This window comes from Podarcis bocagei (assembly GCF_964188305.1).
Source record: "Podarcis bocagei genome assembly, chromosome: 13".
NCBI lineage: Eukaryota > Metazoa > Chordata > Lepidosauria > Squamata > Lacertidae > Podarcis > Podarcis bocagei.
Window position 1 is genome coordinate 56,754,198 of NC_138138.1, and position 16,524 is coordinate 56,770,721.

The 16,524-nt window shown below is 54.1% G+C and overlaps 2 protein-coding genes and 1 long non-coding RNA gene across 3 annotated transcripts in view; 1 reads left to right on the top strand and 2 right to left on the bottom strand.

Annotated features, from left to right (window-relative positions):
* Positions 1–986: 986 nt before the first annotated feature.
* On the bottom strand, positions 987–3,805 carry LOC308572296. Its single transcript, XR_014001678.1, has 2 exons — positions 3,527–3,805; positions 987–2,280 (listed from the first exon to the last, which is right to left on the bottom strand). It is a non-coding gene; the product is annotated as an uncharacterized lncRNA (long non-coding RNA).
* A 1,521-nt stretch (positions 3,806–5,326) lies between these two features.
* LOC308570791 (uncharacterized protein) lies at positions 5,327–11,005 on the top strand (the record flags this gene model as incomplete). The annotated part of the gene is made up of 2 exons (XM_081165708.1): positions 5,327–5,373; positions 6,664–11,005. The coding sequence occupies 2 exons, from the start codon at positions 5,327–5,329 to the stop codon at positions 9,050–9,052; spliced, it is 2,436 nt and encodes an 811-aa protein (XP_081021834.1). The 3' UTR covers positions 9,053–11,005.
* Positions 11,006–14,771: 3,766 nt separating this feature from the next.
* The window catches only part of MINK1 (misshapen like kinase 1), a 59,155-nt gene continuing 57,402 nt past the window's right edge, over positions 14,772–16,524 (bottom strand). Inside the window, exons 31-32 of the mRNA XM_081165709.1 lie at positions 15,920–16,059; positions 14,772–15,581 (exon numbers count right to left, since the gene is read on the bottom strand). Of these exons, the coding sequence (XP_081021835.1) occupies positions 15,498–15,581; positions 15,920–16,059 (224 nt within the window). The 3' untranslated portion in view covers positions 14,772–15,497. The remainder of the gene's footprint in view (positions 15,582–15,919; positions 16,060–16,524) is intronic.

The window sequence follows — 16,524 nt, forward strand, 5'->3', positions numbered from 1 at the left end:
ATAGGTCTAGCCCTCTGGTGCTTCTCTGTTCAGTGCAAGGAGGAAATAAAAGTTTCACAGCTTTCTCAGTGACACAACTTACACATTTTGTTGGTGCCAAGTTGTTCTGTGTTACCTGCAGTCCCCTCGCAAGCTCATTCTTTTGGAAGTCCAGTATGGCGTTGGTGTCTCTGTGTCCAAGTCTTCTGTGCCAGAGTTCGAAGGTCTGCCTCGTCCTTTTGGTTTGAGCGCACCACTTTTGCAGACTGAAGTACTGAAAGATTAACCTCATATACACCTTTTATTTGCTTGACTTGGACAATCGCCTCACCATTCTTACTTACTTTGCATTCTCAGTTTCCAAATACTACTTGAAAAACTTTTCTGTCCTGCTATTGTGGGTACAGAAATTCATAAGAATGATAAAAAATTGTTTTCATATGTGATAACTGCAGCAAGGATACTATTAGCCCAAAGATGGAAAGAAGAAGAAATTTCAACTAAAGAAGAGTGGAAAGAGAAATTGATGAACTATGCCAGGGGTCTGCAACCTTTAAGACAAAAAGAGCCACTTGGACCCGTTTCCGAAGAAAAACAACAACTGGGAGCCGCAAAACCATTGCGACATTTAAAGCATGCGCGCCGCTGCCCTCCGATCTGACAGCGGGCGGGAAGGTGAGGTTGGGACGGTGCGTGACTAATGCACGCACCGCCCCCATGCAACGTCACAGCCAGTACAGCGCCTGCCACAGTGGGGAGTGTCGGGGCTCACAATGCGCCTCCTCCCCTCGCTAGTATCCGCCCCGGAGCCGCGGCAAAGGTGTAAAAGAGCCGCATGCGGCTCCGGAGCCGCGGGTTGCAGACCCCTGAACTATGCTGAGATGGCGAGGCTAACAGGGAAAATTTGATAGCAGCAGACCAGACGTTCCTAAAGGAATGGAATAAGTTTTTTATATATTTGGAAAGCAATTGTAACCAATTGACATCGCTTGTAGGGTTAGAAGAAGTTTTGTAAGGAGTCATTTATTAATTATTGTGAAAAGAATTAAGAATAGATGTATTGGAAATTTGAGTTTATAGCAATAATTATAGCAACAAAATGCATAGTTTAGAAAACCAGCAACCAAGGTTGAAGGAAGTCTTAGGCTGCAATAGCCAAAAATTTTGAAATGACGTTTAAAAGGATGTTATACTGGAAAATATGTGTAAAAACTAATATATTTTTTTTAAAAAAGAAAGAAAACCTTTTCTGCCCAAAGTAGACACACTGAGCATATTACAATTCAGTTCTGGACCATAGGGAATGAATGTTGCCACCTGCAACTTCAATATCACCACCTTGTGATTTATCAGTATTATTATAATCTTCAAAGAAGTCCTTATTATATGAAAAATGGGACGTTGCCCCGCTAACTTGATTTGTTTTCGCGATTATTAGCAGTTAAGCACTTTTCTGGCAAAAGCAAGGACGCTGATAATTCCCCTTCTTTTCCTTTTCTTGCTTAAAAGGAAGGGGTTTGGGGGGTTTTGGAGCTCTGCAGTTCTTTGCAATGTGGCCTCCTTTGTGGCAATTAAAACACACAACTTTCTTAGGTGTGCCTTTGGCCTTCGCGTGATGTCTAGAGACATAATCGGAGTCACTGCTCCTTAGGTTTCTGACTGGAGACTCGTCTCTCCCTTGGCACTCCTGCCTCCAATAGGCAATCACATCTTTAAAAGTCGATTGGCCTTTATCCTCCCTTAAGTAAGCAAATGTATCAAATTTGGGTCCTAGTGTTGCTAGGAAGCACGCAACCTTTAGGTCTTCATCAAATGGACGCTCAGTCACTTGTATTTTCTGCAGTATAGCTGTAAATTCATTCACATGTTTTGAAAACTCTCCTTTAGAATTCATTCTAAGCTTTAAAAGATCGCGTATTAATCTTCTCCATTGAGCACACTTACTGATGTTTCCAGACGAAAGCTCCAGTTCACTCTTCACGCTGCCTCCATACATCCGCTCCAAATCATTTAAAATTTGCGCAGCATGGTCTCTACTGTCAATTAGCGACAAATGTTCGTCTTCAAGTCCATCTAATATGGTTACCCTGGCTTTGCTGTTTTGCGATTTCCACAACTTAATTCTAGCCAAATCTTCTTCGCTCGTGCCAGTGGGCATAGGATGTTCAATTGCATCTAAATTCCCTTCCGCTTCAAGGAGCACCATCAGACGCTTTTTCCAAATAACAAAATTGTGTTCATTTAACTTAGGCATTGCTCGGTATCCGTAACTGGTGAAAGCTGCACTCGCCATCTCAAAATCTGAAAAATATTCAAAATTTGATGAAATTGTTGCAGCAATTTATGTATAGATTGGGGGGGGGTTGCCCCTCCAGCGTATATCCTGCACATGCAGCCCACTACCAAAATCAGCACAATCACTTTTGTGATTTGTCCCCACAAAACACTTCATCACAGTTTCTTCCTATCTATTCAAAGGACCTCTGCTGCACAATACCAAATGTAAGAATTCACTGATCAATGGATCTCTGTACTGGTTCACTGGGAAAACTTCAGAAATTCCTATAGACCTGTGAGCTCAGCTACTCAGCAGCCCCTCTGCCTGAGGGATAATTCCTGGCCTCCTGATAGCTGAGTGCCAGACAGGTAGCCATTCCAGAAATAATAAACCCAGATGAAGACAAAAGGGTGTGATGAACCTGGCTGGGAAACAGGGAAATGTAAATATCTCTTTTGTTCCACTGGATGGGTGTTTGGTGGAGGGCAAGGGGAACCATGGGGCAGGGTCCAGGATGCTCAGATTACTGCCACCAGACCTCCCCTTTCATGATGTATGAGTGATGTAGTTTTTTGGGGGGTAACATGGGGATTAGCAACTAATAAAAGTTTGGGTTCCCTTTTGTTTGGGGCTTCCATCTTGTTCCACCTTGAGGCAGGTGGGAGTCCTATGGTGACAGTCTTCAATCAAGACCAAGCCGACTGGCTGCTGTTTTGCTCTGGTATTCCTGGCTGGGGTCCTTGGTTTTTGTCCAAGGGGGCCCTCAGATTTCTCCGTTAACATTGTCAACATTCAAAATCAAAACCTCAAAATTCAAAACAACTCTTCACTGCCTCAGCTACTGCTGTGAACTCTGAGGGAAGCCGGAGGGGTGCTTAATCCCCTCACACAATGGGAACAATAGACCATGTGCTTACCAGGAAGTAGGCAAAAATACTTTTCAGCTCAGGATCTCAATCCAGTGCATTCCCCAAAAATACTCAAAAATACTCAACTCTGGGTCCCATAGCCCTTTGTGGGAATGTTGAGGAAAGCAGGAGAGGATATATGGATTAAATTTTATCCCTCCTCACTCACGAGAGTGAGCAAGGAGCAGAGCACATTTCCTTGCACTTTTGCGGGAAGCAAGTTGATGGATTCCTTGGAATCATTTAAGTTGAGCAATGCAGTCTGGCTTGTTGCTGGCAAATTTCCCCTTTTAGTTCCCTCCTCAAAATAATAATAATAACACAACAGTCTTGTTCAAAAGCAAGAGTAAAGTTTACTTACATTCAGTTCACAGCAGTAAATCTGAAAGGCAGGCTTTGTCCTGTGGTTTCAGTTAAATTTGCAGAGAAAAGAAGTCTGAGCTAAGCCTAAAACGTTCTCCCTTGTGACTTCCAGACTCTGTGAGGATGAGACATGCGCTGCTGGCAAGAGAGCAAGAAAGAGGAGAATGCGTTTTGCAGGATCTGCGGGGCCACGCCCCTCTACCTGGCCACGCCCAGGGGGAGGAGCCTCCTGACCAGGTGTGTCAGGAAGTCCTCCTGGCTGGAGCCCCACTCTCCTGGGTGTGTTGGGCTGCATCAGTGATGAGAACATCCCATAGGGTTACCATGCCTCGTCAGGGATATCAAAGACCTTCTCGGATAAATCCTATTTCTCCCGTCTCTGGATTCTTAGCAGAAACTTGTGTCTTTTCTTGTTTGCAGTGGAATAATTCTGAACCCTGGTTCATGAGTGAGACGGGAGCGGGGCTGCCACTGCCTCGTTCACTTCTAACTTTATTCATTTCACAAAACCTAGATACACCGCTTGATTGTAATAAATGAAAAGGCGACTCGGAGAGGTTTGCAAAAAGAGGTAAAACGGGGAAATCGAGAGAGAGAAATTCACGGTTCAAAAAGTTTACACTCTAGTTTACACTCGCCTCATTTTTCTAAGCGACTTGGGTCAGGCTCGTCAGTTGTTAGCAGGGGCTGAAAATGCAGGGAAGGCGCCTGCTGGATCTCAAGAGGCAGGGAGTTCCGCAGGGCAGCGGCTGCCGCACGAAGCCCCAGTTGCCGGGAGCCCTTTTGGAGGCGAGGCGACCAGAGGAGGACGCCATAATCTGGTGCTGGCAGACTTGGGTTCAGCTCCTCTCCCAGGAAGTCCCAGTCTTGTCTTTCCCTTGGGGAGAGCGCTGGAAGGGGAGGCGGGCGGGGGGGGGCTCAGGAAACCACAGAGGGGCTTCCGCTGCTCAGGGCGCAGGAGATTGGGCTGTGGGTTCGAGTCAGGGCGCCAGAGAGCGAGCGAGCGAGCGAGCAAGGCGTTGAGTGGGACCAGGAGAAGCAGAGGAGGAAGGTAAGATTCGGGGGTGGGGGGTGGAAGACATTAATTTTTTTGCGGAGGGGAGGGAGTTCTGCTGGAAGACCCCATGGCCTGCTCATGCCAACCCCGCAGGAAAAGCAGCGGGCAAGCTTTTGGGTGCAACAGAATTCCTCGCCCGGCTGGAACGAGAAGGGGAAACCATGTTCTTAGCTGTGGCGAGAAAGCTTGTGGTGCGCACCCTGGAAAATGGGGTGCTTGTTCTGCAGTCAGGATTGATTGATTGATTGATTGATTACCCAGCCTTCATCCAAAGGTCCCAGGACGCATCAAAACACAATATAATTAAAAACGACTTAAAGTAACTGACCCACCACTGAAATAAGGTGGGTCCTAAAAAATAACCCTCGAGGGTCAAAAGAAGTCAAGCCAGAGAATGAGAGTCTTCGTCAAGGCGCCGCTCCTTAGGCAGGGAGTTCCACAGGTCAGGGTCGCCTCAGAGAAGGCAGGCCCCCTGTCCCCGGGATGTCACCCCCCACCAAGGCTCCAAGGATAGAGGGAATACCGAGGGGGCCCCTCTGCTCACCTCAGCACTTGGGAGGGTCTGGAGGGAGTGAGGGGGGTCTTTCAGGTGTTGGGGGGCTTGAATATTTTAGGGCTTGAAACCTTGAACTGGGCCCGGAAATGAAACGGGCAACCTGCGCAGCGGTTTTGAAACAGAGATGATGGTAGAATTGCAGCCCTGGAAAGGCACCCAAGGGTCATCTAGTCCGACCCGCGGAGATGCAGGAACTTGAGCTGAAGCATCCCGGACAGATGGGCCCCCAATGGTCAGGGATGATGGGAGTTGTAGTCTAGCAAGAGCGGGAGGAGGGGCGCAGGTTTCCCACCCCTCCTGGGGCAAAAGAGATTCGTTAAATCCACTTTTGTCTCTCCTCGCCCGAAGAGGAGGCTCGCTTCCCCCTTAGTCCCAGGGCAGGGATTCCCCTTACTTACTCCGGCCCTGGGTTCAAGAGTCCTGGGGCTTCCCACTGGAATTAATAGGCAAGACCAGGAGCTTGAAGACGTCCCCCCCCCGCCTCCCCAGGAGGCCAGCCTGTGTTTCTGGGTCGCCCCCAGAGGCACCTCAAAGCCATTTCCGGTGGGGTTTCTGCTTGGAAGGTCACAATCCAGCCGAGCTGAATTTGGGGCGCATCTGGACATTTGAGGTTCCATCCAGTTTAGCGAACAGAATCAGCCCAAAGGAAAGTGTTTGCGTGCGTGAGAGAGAGAGATCGACAAGCAAACCACCCTAACTCGGACTCGCTTGCAGAAATGTTTGATTGCCTAGCAGGGGGCTAGACTAGATGTCCCTTGGGGGTCCCTTCAAATTCCGTGGTGTGGTGGAATAGAGTTCCCTCCACTGCCTGTTGGGAAACCTTCTCTGAGACAGAATGCAGTTGGCTCGGGGGCTCCTAGGACCCCTGCTGCTCCTGCTCTGACGTCAGAGGCCCTTCTCCCTGGCCGGACCCTCGGGACCCTCGGGTGGGCACGTCCTGGGTGCAGGCTGGGCGGGGGACACGGCAGTGATGCTGCTTGCAGGAAGCCCCAGAGACACCCCCCCATAAAAAAAGGTCAGGGAGGAGCGCACGCCTCTCTCAGCATGCAGAAGGAAAGCTGGCTTGGCTTCCCAAGGAGAAGGAACAGTATTCTGCACGTGCTCAGAGACAACCTTGTTCTTTGCTCGAGGCGATGCGCTCAAGCTCAGCAGATGCGCCTCTCTGCGCCCTTTCCCCCTGACATCCCAGACGGGCCTGAACAGGGTTCCCACCTCATCCTCAGGATCGTGGGTGCGCGCCATCCTAACGCAGAGGTGCGGCGTCACCTGCACATGGCTGCAGGTAGTGTGCGCGATGTCCCACGCACCATGTGCAGCAGGCATGTGCCTGGGGCCTCGCGAGTCCGTGTTGCAGCTCCTTCTCTCTGCAGCCAGCGAGGCCCCCTTCTCCTTGGGGAGGGACTCGGGGACCCCTCTGCCTCGGAAAGGGGGCCTCGCTGGCTGGCTGCGGAGGCAAGACCACCAGCTTTGCCCACTGACTTTGTGGGGGCCCCGCCCCCCCATTCTATTATTCTGGGTGCAGTTGGCCCCTCTGTGACCGCCTGCCTTCCTCTCTCCCCGCCTCCCCAGCGATGCTGCCGCCTTGCGCCCTGCGCGTCCTTCTGGCGACCCTGGTGGCCGTGGCCGGAGCCCCCGAGGCCGCGCCGCCGCCCTGCCAGTCGGAGATGAACAAGATCAAGGACCTGCTGCAGGTGAGCTGCGTGGGGCAGGGGCTGAGCAGCGTCCCCGCCGGGCTGCCCCCGGACACGGGCATCTTGCTGCTGGGCTCCAACCGCCTGAGCCGCGTCTCGCTGGCCTCCTTCCAGCACCTGAGCGCGCTGGTGGAGCTCGACCTGTCCAACAACAGCCTGAGCGCCCTGGACAGCGGCGGCGCCTCGCTGCCCGGCCTCCAGCAGCTCGACCTGTCGCACAACGGCCTGCAGAGCCTGCCCGCCTTGCAGGGGATGCCCGCGCTGAAGCGCCTGGCCCTGGCGCACAACGCGCTCTCGCGGCTGCCGGCGGGGGGATTCCGCGCCCTGCGCGCCCTGGAGGATCTGGAGCTGCAGGGCAACGGGATCCGGGATCTGCCCGAGGGAGCCTTCGAGGGGCTGCGGAAGCTGAGGGACGTCGACCTGGCCGACAACCTCCTGGAGGAGCTGCCCCGGGATCTGCTGGCCGGGCTGGGCAGCCTGGAGATCCTGCGCCTGGAGAGGAACCGGCTGCCGAGGGTGCCCGACGGCTTCTTCCCCGAGAAGAACTACTTCGCCTACCTGTACCTGGCGGGGAACCCCTGGGTGTGCGACTGCGCGCTGCTCTACCTGCGCGACTACATCCTGGAGTACCAGACCAGCGTGTATACTCGCGTGCAAGGCCCCGCGAAGGAGATCACTGAGAACAAGCCCGAGAGCGTGGAGTGCCAGGCGCCCGCGCCCGAGAAGGGGCGCCCCGTCATGGACTTCCAGGCGCACTGCCAGGGGCCCGAGGGAGACAGCGACGGGGGCCAAGGGGGCGCCGCCACCACTGAGCCCCACGCCACTGTCCACACGACGCTGGTCTCCAGCAGCGCCGCGCCGACCACGCGTGTCCACACCCCACCCTCCACCGCAGGGCCAGCCACGAGTGTCCGCACCGCACCCTCCACCGCAGGGCCAGCCACGAGTGTCCGCACCACAACCTCCACCGCCACGCCGACCACACATGTCCACACCACACCCTCCACCGCCGCACCGACCACACGTGTCCACACCACACCCTCCACCACCGCACCGACCACGCGTGTCCGCACCCCACCCTCCACCGCCACGCCGACCACGCGTGTCCACACCCCACCCTCCAGCGCCACGCCGACCACGCGTGTCCACACCCCACCCTCCACCGCCACGCCGACCACGCGTGTCCACACCCCACCCTCCACCGCCGCGCCGACCACGCTTGTCCACACCACAACCTCCACCGCCACGCCGACCACGCGTGTCCACACCCCACCCTCCACCGCCACGCCGACCACGCGTGTCCACACCCCACCCTCCACCGCCACGCCGACCACGCGTGTCCACACCCCACCCTCCACCGCTGCACCGACCACGCGTGTCCACACCACACCCTCCACTGCCGCGCCGACCACACGTGTCCACACCACAACCTCCACCGCCGCGCCGACCACGCGTGTCCGCACCCCACCCTCCACCGCCACGCCGACCACGAGCGTCGCCACACCTGCTCCCAGCACCACCGCACCATCTCCCCGTGTCCCCACTACGGCTCCAGAAAACCTCCCCGGTCCTGTTCTCACCTCCACTCTCCAACCCCTTCCGACGGCGGTGGCTGCCACGTCCCACCCTCTGCCAAGTGCCACGGCCTCGCCAGCCCTGCCACCTCTCAGCACTTCAGCTCCCAGTCGCTGCCCTCCTCCCGCCCCTTGCCACTGCTCCTTGCTGCCAGCCACAGCCCCGCAGCGGAGTTGGCACTGGTCGCCCAGGACCTGGGCCGGCTGGCTGGCTGCCCACTGCTGCCTGCTGCGCCTGGTCCTCTACGTTGCCTGCCTGGCACTGGCAGCGCTGCCCACCTTGGCTCTGCTGTGCTGGTTGGGGTGGCTGTGTGCCAGCTTGCAGCGCCCAGCCCTGCGAGGTGGGCCGGGGCCCCGGCTGGTCAAGTACCGCCAGCTGCAGCAGAAGGGCGCTCCCCCAGGGTGGCAGCTGGAGGGGCTCCAAGCGCAGGGTCCTCTCGCCGCGCCCCGCACCTACCGCGTCTGCAAGGTCTTTGAGGCCGCCCCCTCCCGCCACGTCAGCTGGCTCTTCGTCAGCCTGCCGGGGCCAACGCAAAAGTGGCCCTGGCAACGCAGGAGGGGCCGGGCGCCCTCTGCCTACAGCTTGGATCGCGGGCAAGACGCCATTGGGGCTGTGCGGGTGAAGCATGGCACCGGCACTTTGTAGGGAGGTCCGAGGGCCAAGGGCATAGGGAGAGCCTGCAGGGTCAGGCCAAAGGGGGTCCAGCATCCTGCTCTCACAGTGGCCAACTTGATGCCCAATATGAGAAACTAGCAAGCCGGATTTGAGCATAGCAACCGCTCCCCCGTCCTGGGGTTCCCAAGCATTATTGTCCAGCTGCCCTTGGCTGCCCTCTCCTCCTCCATGAATTTGTCCCATTCTTTTTAAAAGCCATCCAGGTTGGTGGCCATCCCCCCCTCCAGTGGCAGGGAGTTCCATAAGCTTAACTCTGCACTGCGTGAAGAAGGGTTTTGTTTTACCTGCCCAGCATCTTCCAGCATTCAGCTTCATGCCATGACCACGTGGGAGAAAAACATTTCTCTAGCTACTTTATCCAGACGATGCATTATTTTATAAACTTCTAGCTTGCAGCCGGAAAAAAGGGGTCAGAGGAACTCACTCCCACTGCCTCGGATGCCTCCCTGCGAAACCCAATCTCAGAGCAGGAGACTCTTCCATCTCAGAGTCGTGAGTTTGAGCCCCATGTTGGGTAAAAAAGGTCCCTGAATTGCAAGGGGGGGGGGTTGGACTAGGTGACTCTGGTGGCCCCTTCCAGCTCAGCAGTTCTTGTTGTTGTTTAGTCGTTTAGTCGTGTCCGACTCTTTGTGACCCCCTGGACCAGAGCACGCCAGGCCCTCCTGTCTTCCACTGCCTCCCGCAGTTTGGTCAAACTCATGTTCGTAGCTTCAAGAACACTGTCCAACCATCTCGTCCTCCGTCGTCCCCTTCTCCTTGTGCCCTCCATCTTTCCCAACATCAGGGTCTTTTCCAGGGAGTCTTCTCTTCTCCTGAGGTGGCCAAAGTCTTGGAGCCTCAGCTTCAGGATCTGTCCTTCCAGTGAGCACTCAGGGCTGATTTCCTTCAGAATGGAGAGGTTGGATCTTCTTGCAGTCCAGGGGACTCTCAAGAGTCTCCTCCAGCACCAGAATTCAAAAGCATCCATTCTTCGGCGATCAGCCTTCTTTATGGTCCAGCTCTCACTTCCAGACATCACTACTGGGAAAACCAGAGCTTTAACTATACGGACCTTTGTTGGCAAGGTGATGTCTATGCTTTGTCTAGGTTTGCCATCGCCTTTCTCCCAAGGAGCAGGCGTCTTTTAATTTTAGCAGTTCTAGGATTCTATAAACCCAGTGGTTGCTGACCATTGGAGAATGAATCGGTGCCTTTTTGTGGGGTCTGGCCCAGTTCTTGAATACAACTAGATAGTAGGGTTTTGGGGGGGGGGAGGGCAATGGGCTGACTTGCAAGGAGCAGGAACGTGCCGCAAAAGTTGTGAGAGAGACGGAAAGGTTTTGCTTTGGTGCAGCATAGAAGGTAAAATAGCTATATAATGAAGTGAAAAAGGTATTTAAGTATAATTTTAGTAAAAAAAACCAGAGGCATTTTTGCTGGGGTTAATTGGTGAGGAAATAATAATAATAAAAAAGATGTAAATTTGTTCATGTATGCCACAATGGCTGCAAGAATACTTCTGGCCCAGAAATGGAAGCAGCTGGAACCTCCTACACTGGAAGATTGGCAGATAAAGATGGTTGAGTACAGCTGACGGGTAAGATCCGGAATTGGCGTGACGAACTGTTTCAAAAGGACTGGAGCAAATCTATATTTTATATGAAATAAAACTGTAAACATTTGAAAACTTTTGTAGGTTTGAGCTGAAATGTTTGGTAATGTGGAAATAAGGAGCTGATGTACGTATAAGGAGGTGAATGTCAAAAGAAGATATAAGATAAAAAAGTCGCTATGGAAATGCGAAGAAATTGTAAAAGATGTTTGGAAGTCAGAAAGAGGGAGGGAAGGAAGTCGATGCTTTGTTTGAGAAATGCTTTAAGTTATGGGTTTGTGTTATGAAATATGGAAAATCAATAAAAAATATGTTAAAAAGATAAAATAAAAAAGGTAAAATAGCTACCACTGGGCTTAAGGACTCAGCACCAACTCCAGAAGGGAAAGACACCCACCACTCCCTTGGGGAGATTTCCCTTGGCAACAGAGTGTGGGGAAATCACAGAACTGGAAGGGAACCCCAAAGGTCATCTTGTCCAACTCCCTTCGATGCAGGAACCACACAGATAAGCATCCCTGGCAGGTGGTGGCCCCCCCACATCTGTTTAACCCCCACCCCAAAGGGAGAGCCCGCCACCTTCTGTGCCACCGCCAAACAGCTCTTGCCAGCTGGCACTGCCAGGAAGTTATTCTCAAGGTTGTGTTGGAATCTCCTTGCCATTTGAACCCATTGCTTCAATACCCTGCCCTCTGGGCAGAGGTCATCTGCCCTGCACCCCACATTTAGGCAGGATCCCCCATTCCGCAGCGGGTGGGGAGGGGTCTCCTCTGCTTTCCACCCCCTCCTTAAGCACCGATATATCTATCAAGGTGCTTAACGATAGATATAATGGTCTCTCATTTCTTATTTTCGGCACCCACAACGGTGTGGGGGGCCCTGCGAGGCTGCAGGTAACAGCCGTGGTTTTGCAGGAGAAAGGGTGAAATGCTAAGAGAAGTGTGTTGGGGGGGGGTTACCCCAGAAGAGTGAAGAAAGGCCCTGATCTCCCCCCCCCCATTCCTCTCGGCCCGCCAGTTGCTTACCTTCCTTCCCAGCCTCATCAAATGCAACAAAAAAATAAAGGGGGGTCCTTGAGCTGCGCACACCTGAGCGACGTTCTGGACCTGAGCAACTGGACTCCGGATCTCGCTGGTCAGAAAGAGCCAGGGGTCGCTCCTTCAAGGAGAGAGGCTTGAGGCCCTTGTTTCTACGGGACGGCCTCTCCTGGTCTGCCCCGCAGAGGACCTCAAGGTCCATGAATAACTTTAGAGGTCCCGGGCCCTAAGGAAGTCAGATTATCCTCCACCAGGGCCAGGGCCTTCTCAGTGATGGCTCCCACCTGGTGGAATGCTCTGTCCCAGGAGACCCCAGGGCCCTGCAGGATTTAACCTCCTTCTGCAGGGCCTGTAAGACAGAGCTATTCCGCCTGGCTTTCAAACTGAACTTAGCCTGATCTTTTATTCCCCTTCCTTCCCTCCCACTCCCCTTTTTATGAAGATTACCTGCTCTGGGATCCCACAGCTAATTCTCCCCTGGTCTTGTCGCTGGCTCAAGTAGGACTCATTTAGCCAGCTAGCCCTGGTGACTCGCTAATGTTTATTGGATGGATTTCCCCCCCTAAATTGATTTTTGAATTCTGAATTTATTGTTATTCACGTTTTATTCTGTATTTTATGCTATTTTTTGTAGCCTTAATTGTTTTGTTAGCCGGGGTATAAGTAAGTAAGTAAGTAATAAAAATAATAAAATAATAATAATAAAAGCTGAGTTCCCCTCACAGGGTTGTCCCACCACCAGGGACCTAGACCAGACCTTCTGTGGAGCTGATCAGCCTCGCTGCTTCCTTGTGAGTAAACCACAACTCTGGTGTTGTGTATAGGCAAGGACTGGTCCGCTTTTGGAACCACAGAGCTCTGGTGTGTTGTATGTTCTGATCTGACCTGCCTGCTTTTCCTCTACTCCGGTTATTTTGAATAGTTTCCTAATTTGACCACCAGTGTGCGTGTGCAATTGCCAGCCTTGGGGTTTTTAGGATCCGCCACATGCCCAGAGGCTTGGAGTTCCTGCTGCTGGGAGTTTAGGATCAGAGCTAAGAAGCCAGGACCCTCTTCTGAGATCTGGGAGAGACGGGAGCATGGGCTGCCCTTACTCTCCGAGTAACTTGCAAGGGAACTGCCTGGGAAATGCAGAGGGTGTGGGTCCCTGGGTCTTAGCGGATTTAGTGGGGTCTGCCAGGGAAACGAGCAAGTTGCCTTGATCCCGGACTAGGATAAGGCAGCTGGCCCTGCTTCTCCCAGCAATTTGCAGATCGGTTGAACAGAGGGGTGATGGGTGCTCAGGCTGGGAACTGCTTTGCTGCCTCTGCTTTGCACACCTGAAGGAGTGTCTCCATCCCCATCGTTCTGCCTGAACACTGAGGTCCAGCTCCGAGGTCCTTTTGGCGGTTCCCTCCCTGTGAGAAGGGAGGTTACAGGGAACCAGGCAGAGGGCCTTCTCGGTGGTGGCTCCCGCCCTGTGGAACGCCCTCCCACCAGATGTCAAGGAAATGAACTTACTTTCAGAAGACGCCTGAAGGCAGCCCTGTAGAGGGAAGTTTTAAATGTGAGATGTTTTATTATGATGCTTTTATACCTGCTGGAATCCCCCCAGAGTGGCTGGGGCAACGTAATGTTATTGTAAATGTAAGAAAAGCTTGCCAGGTCAGGTCTCTGGCCCAATTGGTCCAATATCCTGTTCTCACCAGGTGACTCTTTTGGGAAACCTGCAAGCAGGATCCCAAGACCAATCTCTCCTCACAAGAGCCAATCTCTCCTCCTGTGGTTTCCGGAAACTGATATTCAGAAGCCTTGCTGCCTCTGTCTTTGCAGGCACAGCACAGCCTGTTAGAATCCCTGCTCTGTGATTGCAGTCATGGGATTGTTGTCTTTCACATATGTTTTGACTCCACAAAATGGGAAGTGACGAAAAAAAGATGTTTGTGTTACTGCGTTCCATGAAGTGGGACTATTGTCCTTTGTCCTTTTTCTCTTTGCTGCCTGATGCTAGAGAGGGAGGCATGTTGCAGTGCTCCATGTGTGTTTATATGTAAATAAAGTAGATTAGCCAAAATGCTGAGGTTTCATGCTGAGCCAAGGACTGGAGATGGCCCGGCTTGCCAGCCGGTGGGCTGGAGGCAGCTGGGGGCTTGCAAATTGCCCCCGTTCCCTTGGAAGCATCCCAACAGCCACTTCCAGGTTCCTACTGGGTGCAAGGATAGAGAGACCTGGGCGCCCTGGGAAAAGAGAGACAGCCACGCGAGGAGGACTCACAGATTTTGGTTCTTTTATTAAACAGATGTTGTCTTCATCATCATCATCATCCCAAGGCCACCGCTGATTGCTGGAGGGCGGGGTGGGGTGGGGGGCTGCTCCCTTCGCCCACGCTGGGGTCCGGGAGGGTTATATACAAACGCAAGCGAAAATACAGAAGAAACCAAAGTTGCCCAAGGAAGGGGGGCGGGGAGAGGGTTGCGCAAGGGGATCTGGCCTCGTGGCCCCCGCCTCTCTCCAGCAGCCGGCCGTCAGCACCCCCCATGGGAAGCCCCAAACCCAGTGAGGAATCAAGAGCGGGGTGCAGCAAAGACAGGCAAGAAGCCGACTTCACCTCCTGTCTCCCCCACAACACCCTGGGAAGGAAAAAGCTGCCTTGCAGGGTTTGGGGTGGGGTGGGGGGAGACACTGCCAAGCCCCCCCCCCAGCTTCCTGCTCCCCCTTCCCAATCCACTAACCACCCTGATTAGGTGGGCCCAGTTAAAGTGCTTTGTTAGTTAATTACTTAATTGCCATTACAAAAAGGAATAATTAAAGCAAAATATACACAGCTCCCCCCATGGGTGGCTGGGGGGCGGGAGAGAATTCTGATATACATCCAACACACGTCCCATGGCTGGCTGGTCGGGGGGGTCAGGAGGGAGGGGCCAGCGGTTTTGCCCCCCGAAACTTACTGGTGAGCCAGGATGGGGGGGGGCAACCTCATTCTCAGTCCCTTATCACTTCCCCCACGGATATGAGAGAGAGAGAAAGGAAGCCAGCAGGTGGAAATGCTTGCCACGTGCTGCAAGAATATTTTTTTTTTTGGGGGGGGGGGTGAGTTTCACAAAGCCAGAGAGGTCTACCTGCAAGGGACATGGGGGAAATGGCTCAGAATGGGAGAATATCCACACTTCCTCCTCCTCTTCTCTCCCCCCTCCCCTCCGCAAAAGTGGCCCCCAGCTACTCCCCACACCCTGTCCCCATAAGCTGTGGGGAGCTGCAGCTTTCCCTCCTCCTCTGATTGGAAGATAGGAAAGGGGGGACGACGGACGGGACTCCCAGCTGCTTTTATTTACATGATTTGGCTTTGATAATAAAACCCTGCCCCAATGGCCGTTCCGCCCCCCCATCCTCTTTGGGACACTGAAATACTGCTGAATTCTGGGACAAGCGGGGGGGGGGATTTAGGCATCGCTCCCCACACCCCTCCCCAACCGCCCTGAAGTGGGACCACCACAATAGGCAGCAAGGGATGGCTGTCTTTTTTAGGACTGGACCCTTCCCAGCCCAGCCACGCAGCCGACGTCTTTCCTATCAGAAACAGAAGAGTTAAATGGGGGCACCGAGGCCCCCCAAGGGCAGCCGAGAGGAGGGGGGGCGGGACGGAGAAGTGACCCGCCAAGGCATCGCTTTCACTTTCACGGGATGGTCTTCTCTGGGCCGTCTTGAGCTCAGGTGGGGCATCTGACGAGACCCTCCTCCTCCTTCTCCCCCCCTCCGCCACAGAGTGGGGCAAGCAGGAGGGGGGGGGATGGGGCGAGCCCCCCTGCCCTCACCAGTTCATGATGCAGTTCCTGTTGAGGGTCATGAAGTAGACCTGGCTGCTGCCCCCAGAGCGAACGGAAGCGAAGAAGACCTGCAGGGAGGGACAAAGGAAGGAGGGCGTGAAGGAAGAGCAGTCAGTCAGTGGGGGTCAGGAACCCCCCCCCGCCCAAAGTCCCTCTGCAGTCAAGCAGTGGCCCTCCCAGTGACCATACTAGCTGGCTCCAATGACTGATGCAGCAAAGAGGAAGAGGAGATTGGCAGGGGGTCTGCCACGAGTGCCCCCTCCACCCTGCTGGCAGCAGCAAATGTGGAGCCAGCCGGGATGGCGCAGTTGTGCCTTGAGACAATAAAACACACACACACACCGCCGGCCCCCAGCTCAAGTGGAGTCAGGCGGGGCTGGATCCAGGAGTCGTGACTCGCACCCACCTTGTCGTTGCGCTCGCACAGGAACTTCAGGCGCTGCGCCCGCTTGTGCATGAAGACGCCGTCCAGGTGCCCCGTCTCTACCGAGCGGATCTCAATGGCTTTCTCGCCCCAACCCATGATCTGATTGGAGCAGATATAAGCTGAGGGGCAGGGGGAGAGAAAGGGGGACACGTGAGGCTTCCTCGCTGAGCACGGGGTGGGTGGGTGCCAAGCCCACAAGGAAGACAGGAAGCGGCTGCAGCTTTGCAACGGGTCCCAAATGCAACTCTGTCACGGGATGCCCCGGGGGCCGGGAGGGTCTCTGCCCAGCTCCAGCTGTTCTGCCAGCTGCAGTCCCTTTGGGGCCCAGGTGACACAGCCACCACCCTCTGGCAGCTTCCAGATTAGAATACAGTGGTACCTCAGGTTACATAAACTTCAGGTTACAGACGCTTCAGGTTACAGACTCCGCTAACCCAGAAATAGGACCTCGGGTTAAGAACTTTGCTTCAGGATGAGAACAGAAATCACGCGGCAGCAGCAGGAGGCCCCATTAGCTAAAGTGGTGCTTCAGGTTAAGAACGGACCTCCGGAACGAATGAAGTACTTAACCCGAGGTACCACTG